This window comes from Onychomys torridus, chromosome 15 (assembly GCF_903995425.1).
Source record: "Onychomys torridus chromosome 15, mOncTor1.1, whole genome shotgun sequence".
NCBI lineage: Eukaryota > Metazoa > Chordata > Mammalia > Rodentia > Cricetidae > Onychomys > Onychomys torridus.
This window is the reverse complement of record NC_050457.1, coordinates 1,499,767-1,515,152: the sequence shown is the minus strand read 5'-3', so window position 1 is coordinate 1,515,152 and position 15,386 is coordinate 1,499,767. Positions and strand designations below refer to the sequence as shown.

At 43.4% G+C, this 15,386-nt stretch overlaps 1 protein-coding gene across 1 annotated transcript in view; it reads left to right on the top strand.

Moving 5' to 3' along the window:
* The window catches only part of Fam81b (family with sequence similarity 81 member B), a 63,928-nt gene that overhangs the window by 18,156 nt on the left and 30,386 nt on the right, over positions 1-15,386 (top strand). Inside the window, exon 4 of the mRNA XM_036206710.1 lies at positions 5,940-6,058. Coding sequence (XP_036062603.1) covers positions 5,940-6,058 — 119 coding nt within the window. The remainder of the gene's footprint in view (positions 1-5,939; positions 6,059-15,386) is intronic.

The window sequence follows — 15,386 nt, the reverse complement described above, 5'->3', positions numbered from 1 at the left end:
CTAAGTAGAGCTTTGTATGCATCAACCAACTGACCCCAACAATGACCAGCTCCGAGTCCTCTCTTCCACCAGCCTCTTAGCTCTGCACTGCTGTCTCTTGAGTTAGACCATCTCCTGTAGTTCTCCCTGAGCGCTCTCTACTTTTGTCAAGTTCCTACTCAAACGCTGCTCTAGATGATGCACTTTCCCTCCACCCTAAGAGTTTCAGCCTCCGTTCAACTCTGCCTTAATTCACAGCTCTTACCACAACCTACAGCGAGCACTGTGTTCCTTTCCCAAACACAATTTCCATGAGGCTGAGACTTTGTTTAGTTCACTACTAAATCACATACCAGACTGAAAAATAAAAAAATTATTTTAAAGATAATAAAGGAAACAAAAGGTTTTGATAAAACAAAATCCCTAGACTAAATAATGGTAAGCAAATTTTCACTCGAGGCCTCTCTCATTCAGACTTCTGGCGGTGTTTCCACACCACAAGTCCAGCTTTCAGGCAAGGAATCTTCAGGCAAAAGTTCAAATGCTTCGAGAATCATGACAATTGACAAAAACGTCCTGCACTGTACTTGTCCTCATCTAGTACCAGTGAAATTTCAGGACTGATTTTTTTTTTTTAAGATTTATTAATTTATTACGTATACAGTGTTCTGTCTGCACATATCTCTGCAGGCCAGAAGAGAGCACCAGATCTCATTACAAATGGTTGTGAGCCACTATGTGGTTGCTGGGAATTAAACTCAGGACCTTTGGAAGAGCAAACAGTGCTCTTAACCTCTGAACCATCTCTCCAGGCCCTGATTTTCTTAAATAGAAAATCAGACACCATCCATGGGGTTAACTTAGTGTAATTGGCTCCTGAACTCATGTCAAGGCTGAAGGTATTTATAAATTGGATGTTTATGTGTAGGTCAACTAAGAGAATGGAGAAAGTTAAAAACTTGCCATGAAGTTTTAAAACTGAGTGTGATAGCAGTGTTTATATACCCAGGCATGCTGGCATGTGCCTGTAATCTCAGGAGTTGTAAGTAAGACAAGGGAATCATAAGTTCCAGGCCAGTCTAAGTTACATTGTGAGACCTTATCTTGCAAAATCAAAAGCTGAAAGTATAGTTCAGTGGTAGAGCACTTGCCTAGCATGTATAAGCCCTGAGACTGATCCCCAGGACCACAAAAAAGTATTCAAGATGTTGAGATAATCTAATTAAACACGGCAAAGCAGAAACTACTAGGCTAGCATTAGTAAATAACTCAGTTAATGAACATTTTATAGGGAAATGGATGCTATTCCAATATTTTAAAGGAAACCAGATGCATCAACCCAGTTAGTCCATTTGCATATTGGCCCTAAAAGTATATTCAAATATGAAATAAAATTGAACTCAAATCCTTGAAAGAATTGGGGGAGGAGTATCTTATCACAATTGCAGCAGCTTGTGCCTTTTAAAAGTCAAGTGGAATTTTGAGACATGCCGGCCTTAAACCTGTAACTCTTCTGCCTTTGCATTCCAAATACTAGGGTACAGGCATGCACCAAACCTAGAAAAACAAAAATTTTTTAACCAGGAATTCACTGTAAGTTTCAAAATTAATTTATTTTGAATTCAATAAAGGAAATGTTTATGGTCAATACTGCTCTATTGGAGGGTATTTGCCCTAATTATTAAAAGCAATGTTTCCTCATTATAATTTATCTGAAAGTTTAGGAAGAAATTTTGAAGCCTGGAAAAATTTTCTCACAATTCTACCACCAAATGGCAGTCTCTACAAACACCCAGAGAACCTTCTAGTCCTTATGAGCATTTCACTTAGGAGGCAGACTACTATCAATGCATGCATAATCTTTAACATAAAATTGTAAACTCACATCATTAAAATCTCTTTATATAGTGTATAGATCATGATTTGCTTAATTACTTTCTTAATATTGAAATATGCTTGTATATTGGATTACCTCCAGAATTACTAGGGTATAGATATAATAAAAGCTCCTTAAACATGTTCCTAAACTGGCTTCACAAGCTTTGCATTAATTTACACCCCACTAACATTCTGTGGGATGCTTCACACCAGGCTTATGCCAACATCTAGATTTACTGTTTCAATCCTTAATAATGTACAGAAATTAGGTGCTGTTTCATTTTTCCTGAAGATGTTGAATCAACTTGTTAATCTGATTATGATAATTTTATTTTCTCAGCTAATATTCTATTCATGTATTTTGCTAATATATCTTTTGGGGTTTTAGCATGTTTTAATTATGTTTAATATGATAAGCTCTTTTATATAGTAAGGATGATAGCCAGCAGCACATTGTTAAACATTTAACAATAAGCGACCAGTGTTGTAGAATATTACTGTAAGGTGTGTTACTTTTGTTTATGCTGCATGTTTAACTCTGTAAGCTGTGTTACTGTACCTGTCTAAAACACCTGATGATCTAATAAAGAGCTGAATGGCCAATAGTGAGCCAGGAGAAAAGACAGGCAGGGCTGGCAGGCAGAGAAAATATATAGAAGGAGAAATCTGAGAGGCAAGGTCAAGTAGCAAGAGAGAAGGAGGAGGGCCCAGGAGCCAGCCACCCAGCTACACAGCAAGCCACAGAGTAAGAGTAAGATTTACAGAAGTTAGAGAATGGGAAAAGCCCAAAGACAAAAGGTAGACGGGATAAATTAAGAAAAGTTGAGTAGGATCTAAGCCAAGTTAAGGCTGGGCATTCATAAGTAACAATAATCTGCATGTGGTGTTTTGGGAGCTGGATGGCTGGCCCTTCAAAAAATAAACAACCAACAACAAATGAGTATTTTTCTGAGAGAAAGTCCCTGCTCTGTGGTGTTTGACCCTCTGATGGTATATATTTCCACTATGATTTCAGTCAACCCTCCTGGTGCCACTGCACACAAAGAAAGCAAGAGGTTGGTGCTGCTGCCGCACAGGTCCTGCATTGAGCTACTGCACTGAGGCACATGCTGGCTGCCTGACCTCAGTGAACACTTAGCAATAACATTTACAATGGCCTCTTGTGCTTTTTATCTTTTTAAAAAAGTGTATTTACTTAGTTTTACATAAAGTTAAACGTTCAAATATCCTGCTTTGCAACTAGAAGTAACCAAAGTTACCAATACCATTTGTTGTAGTCTTGTCCCATGATGCACTTCTCCCTCAACACACACACACACACACACACACACACACACACACACACACACACACACACTCACATGAATACCTGTGTCTTAGTGTGGCTATGCCTTCCCCAGGGTTACAGAAGTCTTCATTACATTGCTATGTTACATTACAGGTCAATGCTACACTACACTGAGATGGTATGCAGGGTGCATTGCTGTGTACATCACAGGTCTACACTACACTGAGATGGTCTGCAGTGTGCATTGCTGTGTACATCACAGGTCTACACTACACTGAGACAGTCTAAAGTGTGCATTGCTGTGTATATCACACACAGGTCTACACTACACTGAGATGGTCTGCAGTGTGCATTGCTGTGTACATCACAGGTCTACACTACACTGAGACAGTCTAAGGTGTGCATTGCTGTGTACATTACACACAGGTCTACACTACACTGAGATGTTCTGCAGTGTGCATTGCTGTGTACATCACAGGTACACACTACACTGAGATGGTCTGCAGTGTGCATTGCTGTGTACATCACAGGTCTACACTACACTGAGACAGTCTAAGGTGTGCATTGCTGTGTACATCACACACAGGTCTACACTGCATTGAGATGGTCTGCAGTGTGCATTGCTGTGTACATCACAGGTACACACTACACTGAGATGGTCTGCAGTGTGCATTGCTGTGTACATCACAGGTACACACTACACTCAGGAAACTGGCTGTCCTTGCACAGGAAGCACCACTGATACCAGTGTCTGGGGGTCAGGTTTCCTTGCTCACAGATTGTCCCAATCTGCCAGTTTAAAAAATGGGGGAAATCTGTGTATAAGGTCTTTTCTATTCCTATCATTCACTTTTAAAACCTCTTTTTGCCTGGTAAAATTCATCAAGTATAAACACAGTTCAGGCATTTGTCTTCCCATCTTTGGGTGCTATAGTACTATGAGTGTTGATTGAAATTATACTGGAAATCTTAATACTGTAAGAGGCATTGTAGCAGGCTTTCTCTGACCACCAGCCCCCAGATCACAACAATGGAGACTTCCTATTAATTATGAATGCTCAGCCTTATCTTATGCTTGTCTCACTAGCTCTTAAACTTATACTAACCTGTTCTCTTCATCTATATTTTGCCTCAGGGCTTTTTACCTTTCTTTCCTTCTGTATGTCCTACTCTGTGGCTGGCTGGCTGGTTCTGGGCATCTCCCTCTCTTTCTCCCTCCTCTTTTCCTCTTCTGTCTCAAGCCTAGATTTCTCCTCCTATTCTCTCTGCCCACCAACCCCACCTATCCCTTTACTGCCTAGCCATTGGCCATTCAGCTTTTCATCAGACCAATCAGGGGCCTTAGGTAGGCAAGATAAAACAGTAACACATCTTTACATAATTAAACAAATGTAGCACAAATAAATACAACACACCATTACATAGTTAAAGTAATATTCCACAACAAGGAGCATGGATTTTTCTCTTAGAAAAATACTGTTGGCTTATTGTTAATTATATAATAAATTCAAATGTTTCCATAAATCACAAGTGATTTTTTCCAAAGTACTATGCCCTTTTTTCTCAACTAAACATTTTGTTTATCAGTGTATACTGAAGTTGTTTTTTAACTAAAATATTACTTTTAAGGAGTAGTTTTTTTTTTCATTTTTAAGTTAATAGTTACAAGTTGGTGCAAAATATTTTTAAAACCACTATTGTCAACACCACCAACTTGGTACTATAAGAAAATGCCAGAACACATTTGAGATATAATAGGGATAAAATCTGAACATACATATGATGTAAGTCTTTTATAATTTCTAGAAAATGTAGAGTAGACACTTTACAAAATGAGGTCCAGTTTGGGTTTTGTCTCCTCCATTATTTGATGACTTCTTTTAGATTTCTTTCATATATATATATTTAAAAGTCTCTACTCTAGTAGATTTCCACATGACCCTCCAATGGCCCTTAGTACTAGCTGTTCCCTCCCATATTCCCTCCTTCCCCCTCTTCCCTTCTCCTTTCTATTCAATACTTCTGTTCAGCCTTCACCATGTCTCTTCATAACAATATATTTTATTTCTCCTTCCTTGAGAGACCCTCCCCTCCCCCTAGACCCATATTTTACCCCTAACCTCTATAGTTGTATGGATTGTAGCATGACTGTTGAATATTTAAAAGCTAGCATCCATATATAAGAGAATGTATACCACATTTGTATTTTGGGGGCTGTTATCCCATTGAAGACTATTTTTTTCTAGCTATATATATTTACCCAAGAATTTCATGATTTTGTTTTTTATTTAACAGCTGAATAATATTCTATTGTGTAAAGGTACCATATTTTCATTATTCATTCATCTGTTGATGAACATCTAGGCTATTTTCCATTTCTGGCTCTTATGAATAGAGCAGCAATGAACATGGATGAGTAACTGTCTCTGTAGTAGAATGTAGAGTCCTTTGGATATATGCCCAAGAGTGGTATAGCTGAATCTTGAAGAATATCTGTTCCCAGCTTCTTGAGGAATAGCCATACTGATTTTCATAGTAGATGACAATGTTTTTGAATTGAGATATTTCACATGAAGCCTGGTTTTCTGACTAGTGTTCAAAAATTTTTAAGACTTCATTAGCCCTTGGCAGCACTCAACTGAAACTACATCAGCCTCCCTCTGTTATACATCTCTCTCCCCCTTCTCTCCCCCTCTCCCTTTTCCCCATCTGCTTAACCACAATGTGCATTTTAGTGATGTTCTCTCATCATGAGTATTGGGAAATGAATTATGGCCGTAACTCAAAATTACAGATCCTAGAAGACCAAATAAGAATTCGAGACCAGGCAGCCACAGGAACCAACTTTGCAGTGCAGGAGCTAAACACCAAACACCAGCACGGAGTTGGAGACCTTCGAGGAAGAGTAGCCAGGTGAGAAATGTACTCAGCTAAGGTTTACCAGATTTACATTGAGTTAAGTGGGTGACCTGCAGTTAAGAAACTGTCTCATAAAACTTTGAAAGTCTGGTGCTCACTCTCAGTTCCAGGATCTCTTACACAGAATGTCCAGTTTTGTGCTAGTGGAAATACCCAGGGCTTTGTCTTTACAGCCTTCAACTGCCCAGATGCCAACAGTTATACTCAGAATACCCACATAAATACACAATATCCCCAAGTGTGTTACATTCTGGGAAATAAAGTATTTAAAGTGTTCAATGATTACATACAAATCAGCCAAATGGAGTTCTGAGTAGCACCTTTGCATGAGATGTTTAAATCAAGAGTTACCAGTGTATGGATCATTATAAAAACCTCCTAGATAATGACAGTGGTAGAAACACTGACAGAAATATCAGAAGTTTGGTAATGACTATTGCTGGACTGGCCTGACAGACACATGGGAAATTACTTGAGAGTGGATTACCATAGGTATCTTCCACCTCTACATCTTCTGCCAGATCTATTTCCTGTTCCTTGAATTTTCCACCTTCATCTTATTCTTTCCAAAATGAAAATTACCAGATGAGGATTAGATGACTGACATCAAAGTCAAACTTCTTAGTCTATTTATGCAGCAGTCACAGAACACCTGAAACTAGATATTTATAAGAACAAAAACTCAAGTGTCTCACAATTTCAGAGGCTGGGAATCCATACTCAAGGACAGCAAGTCCATTGTCTTGTGAAGGCTGCATCTTCCAGGGGAACAGACAGTGTTCCTGAAGACTTCCATGATGTCTTAATTTGGTTCATTTGGGAGGAGTTCCCATGGTCTACCACCTGTCAGTTGCCTCACCTAATTCTATCATACTGACAGCACTTGGATTTGGAAAGATACAGAGTTAATTCAGATTATTACAGGATATTTATTCTGCCAGTTCAATAAAAATGCATTCATATCCAGGAATGGTGGCACACACTTTTAATCACTGACCTCTGGAGGGAGAAGCAGGTGGAGATCTGTGAGTTCAAGGACAGCCTGTTCTATATATATATATAGTTTCATGACATCCAGGGTTACAATCTCAAAACCAAAACCAAAACCACAACTCATTCAATTACTCATCATTTACCATATACCAAGCTAAGATTCAGCAACCCAGTCCCCTCTCAGTAGCTCTTCACTGTTCACCTGGCAAAACCACCTCTACCAACAGCTTGCTAGCACTGAGGATAGTACTGTCCTGAAAGCCTGGTGTGTCATGAATGTTCAAACCACACTGGGTGGAAGAGGTCCCTTCAAGGAGCCAATACTCAGAATGAGTTTTTGAAGGATTTGTAGTAACCAACTAAGAAAGGTGGGAAAGACACTTCATACAGGAGGGGAATGTTTGGAAAAGAACAAAGGGAAGGTCTGCTGAGGCGTGTTCCAAGGCCTGCCAAAGAGAAGAGTATTCTGGCTATGTTATTCTGGAGTATGCGTTCAAGAAAAGATGGGAGATAATGCCAAAGAAACAGCCAAAGTTGAAAAATGAGGGACCTTGTGGGCTGAAGTTTGAACTTCATGTAGAAGGCTGTAAATAGCCACAGAGGGTTTTAGGTGAGGGGTGATATATTTGGTGGCATTCTAATAATATCTGAATTGGTGGTGTGCACAAAAAGAGGGCACAGACATCAGTCTGTTGCAGAAATCCAGGGTAGAAGTTGGGAGGGCCTAAACTAAGTCACTAGACATGGATGTCCAGTGTGAGGACAGACATGGGAAAATATAATCTATAGGATGACTACATGAATTAACATTAATTAGGACAGAGTAATACATGTCAAAATTTTTGGGAAACATATCTAAATTTTTGGTCTGGGGTCTGGTTGAATATTTGCCCCTCCATTTTCAACAAAGGGGACAAAGAAGAGAAGTGTTGGAGCCCACAGAGGTTTCCTAGTGAGATGTGAGCTTGCTTTACCAGGAGGGCTACATAAGAGGATGATTAGGCCATGGGCCTGGGTACCAGGTGTTTGGAAGGGTCTACACTTGGCTGTATCTAGCACAGGGGAGGTCTTTTGTCTCCTCCCTTGGCATTGTTATAAAAAGCCTTTTGAATAAAGTTCTGGGATAATGAGTTTTGACCACGGCCCTCCCAAGGCTTTCCTGTGTTTCTGTCTTTCCTCTTATTGTCTAGGTATCTCTTTCTATCTAAATATTTACCACTTCTCCCTGCTCAAGAGTACCCTGGCCATAAAAGTGGGGGCAGGACCCCTAAGGGAAGGTCTTAAACCTGTCACATCTGGGAAGTCTGTGGGATCTGAACCAGAATGGGCATGGTGCTCAAAGGGGAAGCAGGAGGGATAGAGGTAGGTGAGGAGCCCAGTGTCCTCCAACACAGATAATTTAGTGGCACTAGCAAAGACTCTACAGTTCTTACGTGTCATTTTATTCCTCTAAAGGTTCAATACTGTTTAGGAAATAAGACTCATGGTTAGAAAGTCATCAAAGAAAAATTAACTGACAACTCAGATATTGTATATCATATACAAGTAAACAAACACAATATGTACATATCATTCTATATTTATTAGACAGTATCTTTTAGATTTGTGTGAGTTATACATCAAGTTAATAAGATAATCATGAGTGAACCCATGGCCCCACTTAAATATATATTTTTGAAAAAAAAGGAGCAATAAACACTTCCTTTTGAATGAAATATGATTTGATTCAATTTGGTGGTATAATGATAACACACACACACACACATTTAAAAAGTAACACAGAGATCAATAGAATAACATCAAGAAGAGTTGACATTCTTTTTCCTTTGCTCCAATTTAATTTAATTTTAAATTTATTTTTTGATGCAAGGAATCAAATTCCAGGGATTTTTCACAGGCTAAACACATGCTCTACTACTGACCTGCTTTTTTTCCTTTCTTCCCCTACCCCACCCCCCCTCTCTCTAGACAGAGTCTTGCTGTATTACCCAGGGTGGCTGAAATTACTGATCGCTCACTTCCCCCTCTCAAGGACCTGGATAACAGGAACTTGCCATAAAACCCTACTGCCTCCAACATTTTATGAATCTTAAGTAGTAACTTCAGGACAAGGTCTTATTTTCCTTGAAACGTCTAATTTTATGGAAATTTTCTGAAATCTATTTGGTTATCTCAGAAAAACTCTGGCTAGAAGCCATCACATATAAATTTGTTCTCCCTCTCATGCCTTTTGTCTATGTTTTTGCCAGAAAAATAACTAATTGACTAGGTAAAGTCATGATTACTGTCTTTCTACATGCACTGATTTTAATTCCAATTAGTATTTTGGCACAGGTAAAATTAAGTTAATTATTTTAATGTTATTCTTAGCAAACACTTTACTGTTTTATAAATCAGCCTCAATATTTAATTGTATTATTTAACACTTAACTGAAGTTCCAATTCCTTGAATTTTCCCTTCTTCCCTACCCCAGGGTATTGGTAGTTCAAAAGCAGATGATTCCTGTGAAGTGAGCTTCTCAGTGGTGCACATCCTCCCCTGGTAGATTCATCTTAAGAGCAAAACAGAGAAGGGTGAGTGTGCACAGGACTCACAGAGAAGGATGAATGTGCACAGGGCTCACAGAGAAGGGTGAGTGTGCACAGGACTCACAGAGGAGGGTGAGTGTGCACAGGGTTCACAAAGAAGGGTGAGTGTGCACAGGGCTCACAGAGAAGGGTGAGTGTGCACAGGACTCACAGAGGAGGGTGAGTGTGCACAGGGTTCACAAAGAAGGGTGAGTGTGAATTCTAACATTTCAGACTTTTTGCTTATTATAAAAAAAGTGGGGGAACAGGAATAGGAGCGATGTTTCTCCCAGAAGAACTGCTTCCAGCTGGCTTGGTGGGTATCTGTTGACTCTTGGGGGGTAGGGAAGGGGGCTTCTGAGTTAGACATGTGTCCTGGCATGGTGGGCTATTGTCTGCTGCCTCAGAGCTGTTCATCCCTCTTGGCTTGACATTCTGGCTCCTTTTGTGTCTGACAGGATGCTGGTGAGACAGAGACATGCTTAGAAGAAAGAATTATTATTTTTAATTTTTCCTTTGGGGCATTCCCAGTGTGATAGAGGGGGTCCCAAGACCAGGAAAGTTTGAGTTTAGCACTTACCTTGAAGTAGATCTGACCTGTCAGATGGGTTTGAGCTGGTTTCTGGAGCTTGGGAAAATTTTAGACATCTTAATAGATGCAGCCATAAGAAAAATTAAAATCTTGGGCTGGTGACCATTATAATGTTTAGTACTCTGCTTGTATTGGTTAGTGTTAATGAGAGAGAGAGAGAGAGAGAGAGAGAGAGAGAGAGAGAGAGAGAGAGAGGAGAGAGAGACTGGAAAATGTTTTTAATTTTTACCTGAGATGAGCTTTATTGGATTATTTTAAGGCACTTGTTTCCTTTATTAGTTTATTAGTGTCCAGGTGACCAATTGCTGAGAGCATTTAATAGTAATAGGTGGTTATATTAAAGTCTGGGGGAATTTTTGGTTTGTTTTGTTTTTGCAGAGCCCAGAGCCCAGACCTTTTTGGTCTGGGGGTATAAATATCTTTTAACTGTTGTTGTTCTTTACCACATGGGTATACTTGATGGTCCTTGGACTCCAACTCTATGGTGATTTGGTAACAATTAGCTGAGTAGTTAATTAGAAGAGGGAACCAGGAAGAGAAAAGCTTGTGGGGTGAGACCTCATTCTTCTGGAATTAGTGACAAGGCAGTGGATCCTGATGTCCTCTGGAACAGAAAGATCAGGGTCCTGTCTGTGTCGCTGTGCATGGGAAGCACTGCTGATAGGTCTAGAGTGAGGCACATGGAGGGAGCAATGAAATGAAAGCTCCTACCTTAGCTGGAAAATCTTTTCCCATTAAGTAACCCTGAAAGTACAATTAAGTCTGGTGAGGTGGGTAAGGCTATTCCCCTACCCTGACAATAGGTGAAAGACCCCCGGAGGGAATCTCCCCTCAGGTGAGACCCCCGTCTCAAGGAGCACGCAGCGACCACAAATCAGATGCAACAGCACGAGGTTTATTTAAACACAGGTACCTGGGCGACAAAGCCTCTCGGAAGACTTGCGCGCCTCTGGGTTGGTGAGATGGGTTTTTATAGCAAAAAGCGCGGGTACAGAAGCAGAAAGCATTGGTCAAAGGGCTCTGATTGGATAATTCAAACAAGGCGCGAATGGTTACAGAGCTCTAATTGGACAAAGCGAGGCGCGAGTATACAAGTATAAATCCAATAGGGCGTGAACTCAGGCTCAGGGCGGTTTGTGGGTCTCCTTGGTAACCAGATATGTGTGTTGACTCAACCCCTATCTAGAATTCCTCCCGTACTGACGCCAGGTGGTCTGTCCCTGACATCCTGCTTATCTCTACACCTTTGCCTTCTAGCTGAATTCCTTCGTTCCCCTACGTGCCTCATCTCACAAGCTGGGGAATTTCCAATGGCTCTTAGGGGGTTTGCACAACAGGGCATTGACGAAGGTTTGGCTGAGAACAATCAGTGTCCATCAAAGGGTTGAGCAACATTTCTTAATAGCTATCTGGGCTGTGGTGGGGCCATTCTGTTTCCTGGAACTGTCTTTTGTTCCTTACAAACATAGCATTACTATAGGGGTGTCGGGGGGGTCTTTCATTCCCCCATTTTCTTTTTAACTAAATGGAATCTTTCATTTATTGGGATGCATAAAGGCGAGGGGCCAGGGGTGGTGGTTCAGTCTCTGACTGATGGAGTCGTTGATATTGTTGAGTTAGTACCAGAGTTTGAACCACCGAAATTCTCTCCTTAATAAATTGAATAAGTCTGTTTAAAATGCAAGGGCCGAACATCAAAATAAGCACAAGAATCAGCAGGGGGCCCATGATGGTCGATATGAGGGTGGTGAGCCATGGGGACCTGTGGAACCATCCCTCGAACCATCCTTGTTGTTCTTCAAAATATCTCTGTCTCTGCTTCAACCGCTCTCTGAGTTTCGCCATGCTATCTCTGACCAAACCTGTATGATCAGCATAGAAACAGCATTCTTCCTTCAGAGCGGCGCATAGTCCCTGTCCAGATACTTCTGACAGAGTCATCTTATGTTGGGTCTCTCCCAGGCATCGAGCTGGGGGGGGTGTCCAGCTGGGAATGCGGGCCCTGTACTGCTACCCCTTCATAGTAGGGAGGGAGAGAGAGTAAACATAGCCAACATTCCTGAGTTCGGTCAGGCTGGGTGGCATTTAGGGTGAAATAGGCTCCTTGCAGTAGACCAAAGAGTCGATTCCGAGTCACCAGCCCTGGGCTACCCAGATCTAACCAAGCCCTTGAACTTATTTGTGGATGAGAACTCAGGCTTTGCTAAAGGGGTATAGTGCAAAAACTGGGGCCCTGGAGGAGGCCGGTGGCCTATTCTATCCAAGAAATTGGACCCGGTAGCCACTGGATGGCCCCCTTGCTTACGCATGGTAGCCGCTGTTGCAGTCCTGCTCAAGGATGCGGGTAAACTGACTCTGGTCAGCCAATGACTGTTGCTAATCCTCCCATGCGGTGGAAGCCTTAGTCCGGCAGCCCCCCAGACAGATGGCTCTCCAATTCCAGAATGACTCATTATCAGGCCTTACTGCTGGACACCGACCGAGTGACCTTCGGCCCCACAGTTTCCCTCAATCCGGCCACCCTACTACCCCTGCCTACCTCCTCGGGGGAGCATGATTGCCTCCAGATCCTGGCAGAAGCGCACGGCACCCGTCCAGACCTGACCGATCAAACCATTGAAGGACTCAGACTATGTCTGGTTCACGACGGGAGCAGCTTCCTCGAGGAAGGGAATGAGAAGAGCAGGAGCAGCTGTCACCACTGAGTCTGAAGGTGGTCTGGGCCTCGCCGTTGCCGGCTGGAACATCGCCCGAAAGCAGAGCTGATTGCACTCGCCCAGGCCCTCCGGATGGCGGAAGGTAAGAGACTCACAGTCAGTTTACTGACAGCAGATATGCTTCGCCACTGCCCATGTGCAATGGAGAAATCTACAGACGGAGGGGCCTCCTGACTTCAGAAGGTAAAAAGTCAAAATAAAAAAAGAGATTTCTGGACCTCCTACAAGCACTATTCCTCCCACGGCAGCTCAGTATAATGCACTGTCCAGGGCACCAGAAGGGGAACACAGCAGTGGCTCGGGGAAACAGGGCTGGCTGACCTAACCGCCCGAGCCGCAGCCTCCCAACCACCCAAGAGAGGGAGCTGTGATGCTCCTGCAGGGTCACCCGCCGCCTAGCAGAGGCCCTATGCCCTACAGCTCTGCAGACCATGAGCTAGCAAAGAAATGGGGGCGGAGTGGGACTCTGAGAAGCAGGCTTATACAAAAGAAGGACAACTAGTTCCATGCCTACTTCCATACTCAAATACATGCTCAAGTTCCTTCATGCACTGACCCATCTAAGCAAGGGCAAAATGAAGGCCCTACTGGCCGACGAGGCTTCTGGGGCTTATACTACTGAACCAGGACCAAAATACTCCAGCAAGTGACCTCTAGCTGTCCAGCATGCGCCCAAGTGAACCCGGAAAGGCCCACTTAGGCAAGGGAACCCCCTAAGGGGCCATCGCCCTGGGACTCATTGGGAAATAGATTTCACAAGGGTAACGCCCGGACTCTATGGCTACCGTTACCTCCTGGTTTTTGTGGACACCTTTTCTGGATGGATGGAAGCATTCCCCACCAAGAAGGAAACAGCCAACGTCGTGGCCAAAAAGCTGTTGGAGGACATTTTTCCCAGATATGGGATGCCCCAGGTAATGGGGTCCGATAATGGGCCTGCCTTCGTCTCCCAGGTAAGTCAGAGGGTGGCCAGATTGCTGGGGATTGATTGGAAGCTTCATTGTGCATACCGGCCCAGAGCTCAGGACAGGTAGAATGAGCTAATAGAACCATTAAGGAGACTTTGACCCAAATTAACGCTTGCAAACTGGCTCTAGAGACTGGGTGCTCCTACTCCCTTTAGCCCTTTACCGGGCTCGGAATACCCCGGACCCTATGGTTTGACTCCCTTGAAATTTATATATGGGCCCCCCCACCTATTGTAAATTTCCTTCATCCTGACATTTTCGTCCTTCGCCACCAGCCCTACCTTAGAGGCACACCTCCAGGCCCTCCAGCTAGTACAGAAGGAAGTTTGGAAACCTCTGGCAGCGGCCTACCGAGAGCAACTGGACCACCCAATAGTCCCTCATCCCTTCCAGATCGGGGACTCCGTCTGGGTTCGGCGACATCAGACCAAAAATTTGGAACCACGGTGGAAGGGACCATACACCGTCCTGCTGACCACACCAACTGCTCTCAAGGTCGACGGGATTGCTGCCTGGGTCCACGCCTCCACGTGAAGGCTGCTAAGGAGATTGACCCGACCAGTGCCAAGGAGTCCACATGGAAGGTACAGCGCACTCAAAATCCACTGAAGATAAGACTCTCTCGTGCCTGATACTCCTCCTTACTCTCACCCCTCTCCCAACCCTGGGGTCAGGGTCCCCTCACCAGGTTAAAAGGCTCACTTTGGCAAGTTATATCCCAAACCGGGGAGACCATATGGTCAACCACAGCCAACCATGCCCCCCACACCTGGTGGCCACCCCTAACTCCCGATATTTGTCAGCTGATAGCGGGCCTGGACGCTTGGGACATTGCTCATTTGAGTCATTCTGACTTCCCGGTTCGCACAGCCCGGTCAATCAGGCCTGGGGGAGGACGAGGCCATTTCCCACAGAGGGACCGGGATGTAGCAATGCAAAACACCCGTTGTTCCTTGTCCACTTATGACTTTTATGTGCTGCCCCCGTGATGGCCGCAACCGGAAGGAGGCCCATAGATGTGGGGGATATGAGGAATTCTTCTGCAAACAATGGGGATGTGAGACCACCGGCGGGGCCTATTGGAAGCCTAGCTCTAGTTGGGACTTGATAACGGTGTCTAAAAATTATTCCAGCCCCAACAAATGTACAGTCAGCACTGAGGGAACTGTCCCTTACCAAATTGTTATCTCTTTCACTGAAAAGGGCAAGGAGGATAGAGGATGGCAGTCCGGGCATACTTGGGGACTCAGGTTTTATATGACAGGGTTTAACAAAGGCCTGACTTCAAAATTCAGCTCAAGGCAGAAACCACCCCCTGTCAGTTGGCCCCAATACGGTCCTCTCAGATCAGAAACCCCCATCCCAGACGGGACAGGGTAAGCAACTCCTCACTCCCACTATGTCACCCAATATGAATGTCCCAACATAACTGCAGCCCCAATAACTGCGGCCCCCACCAGGACCCGCCTAGGGACAGGGAATCG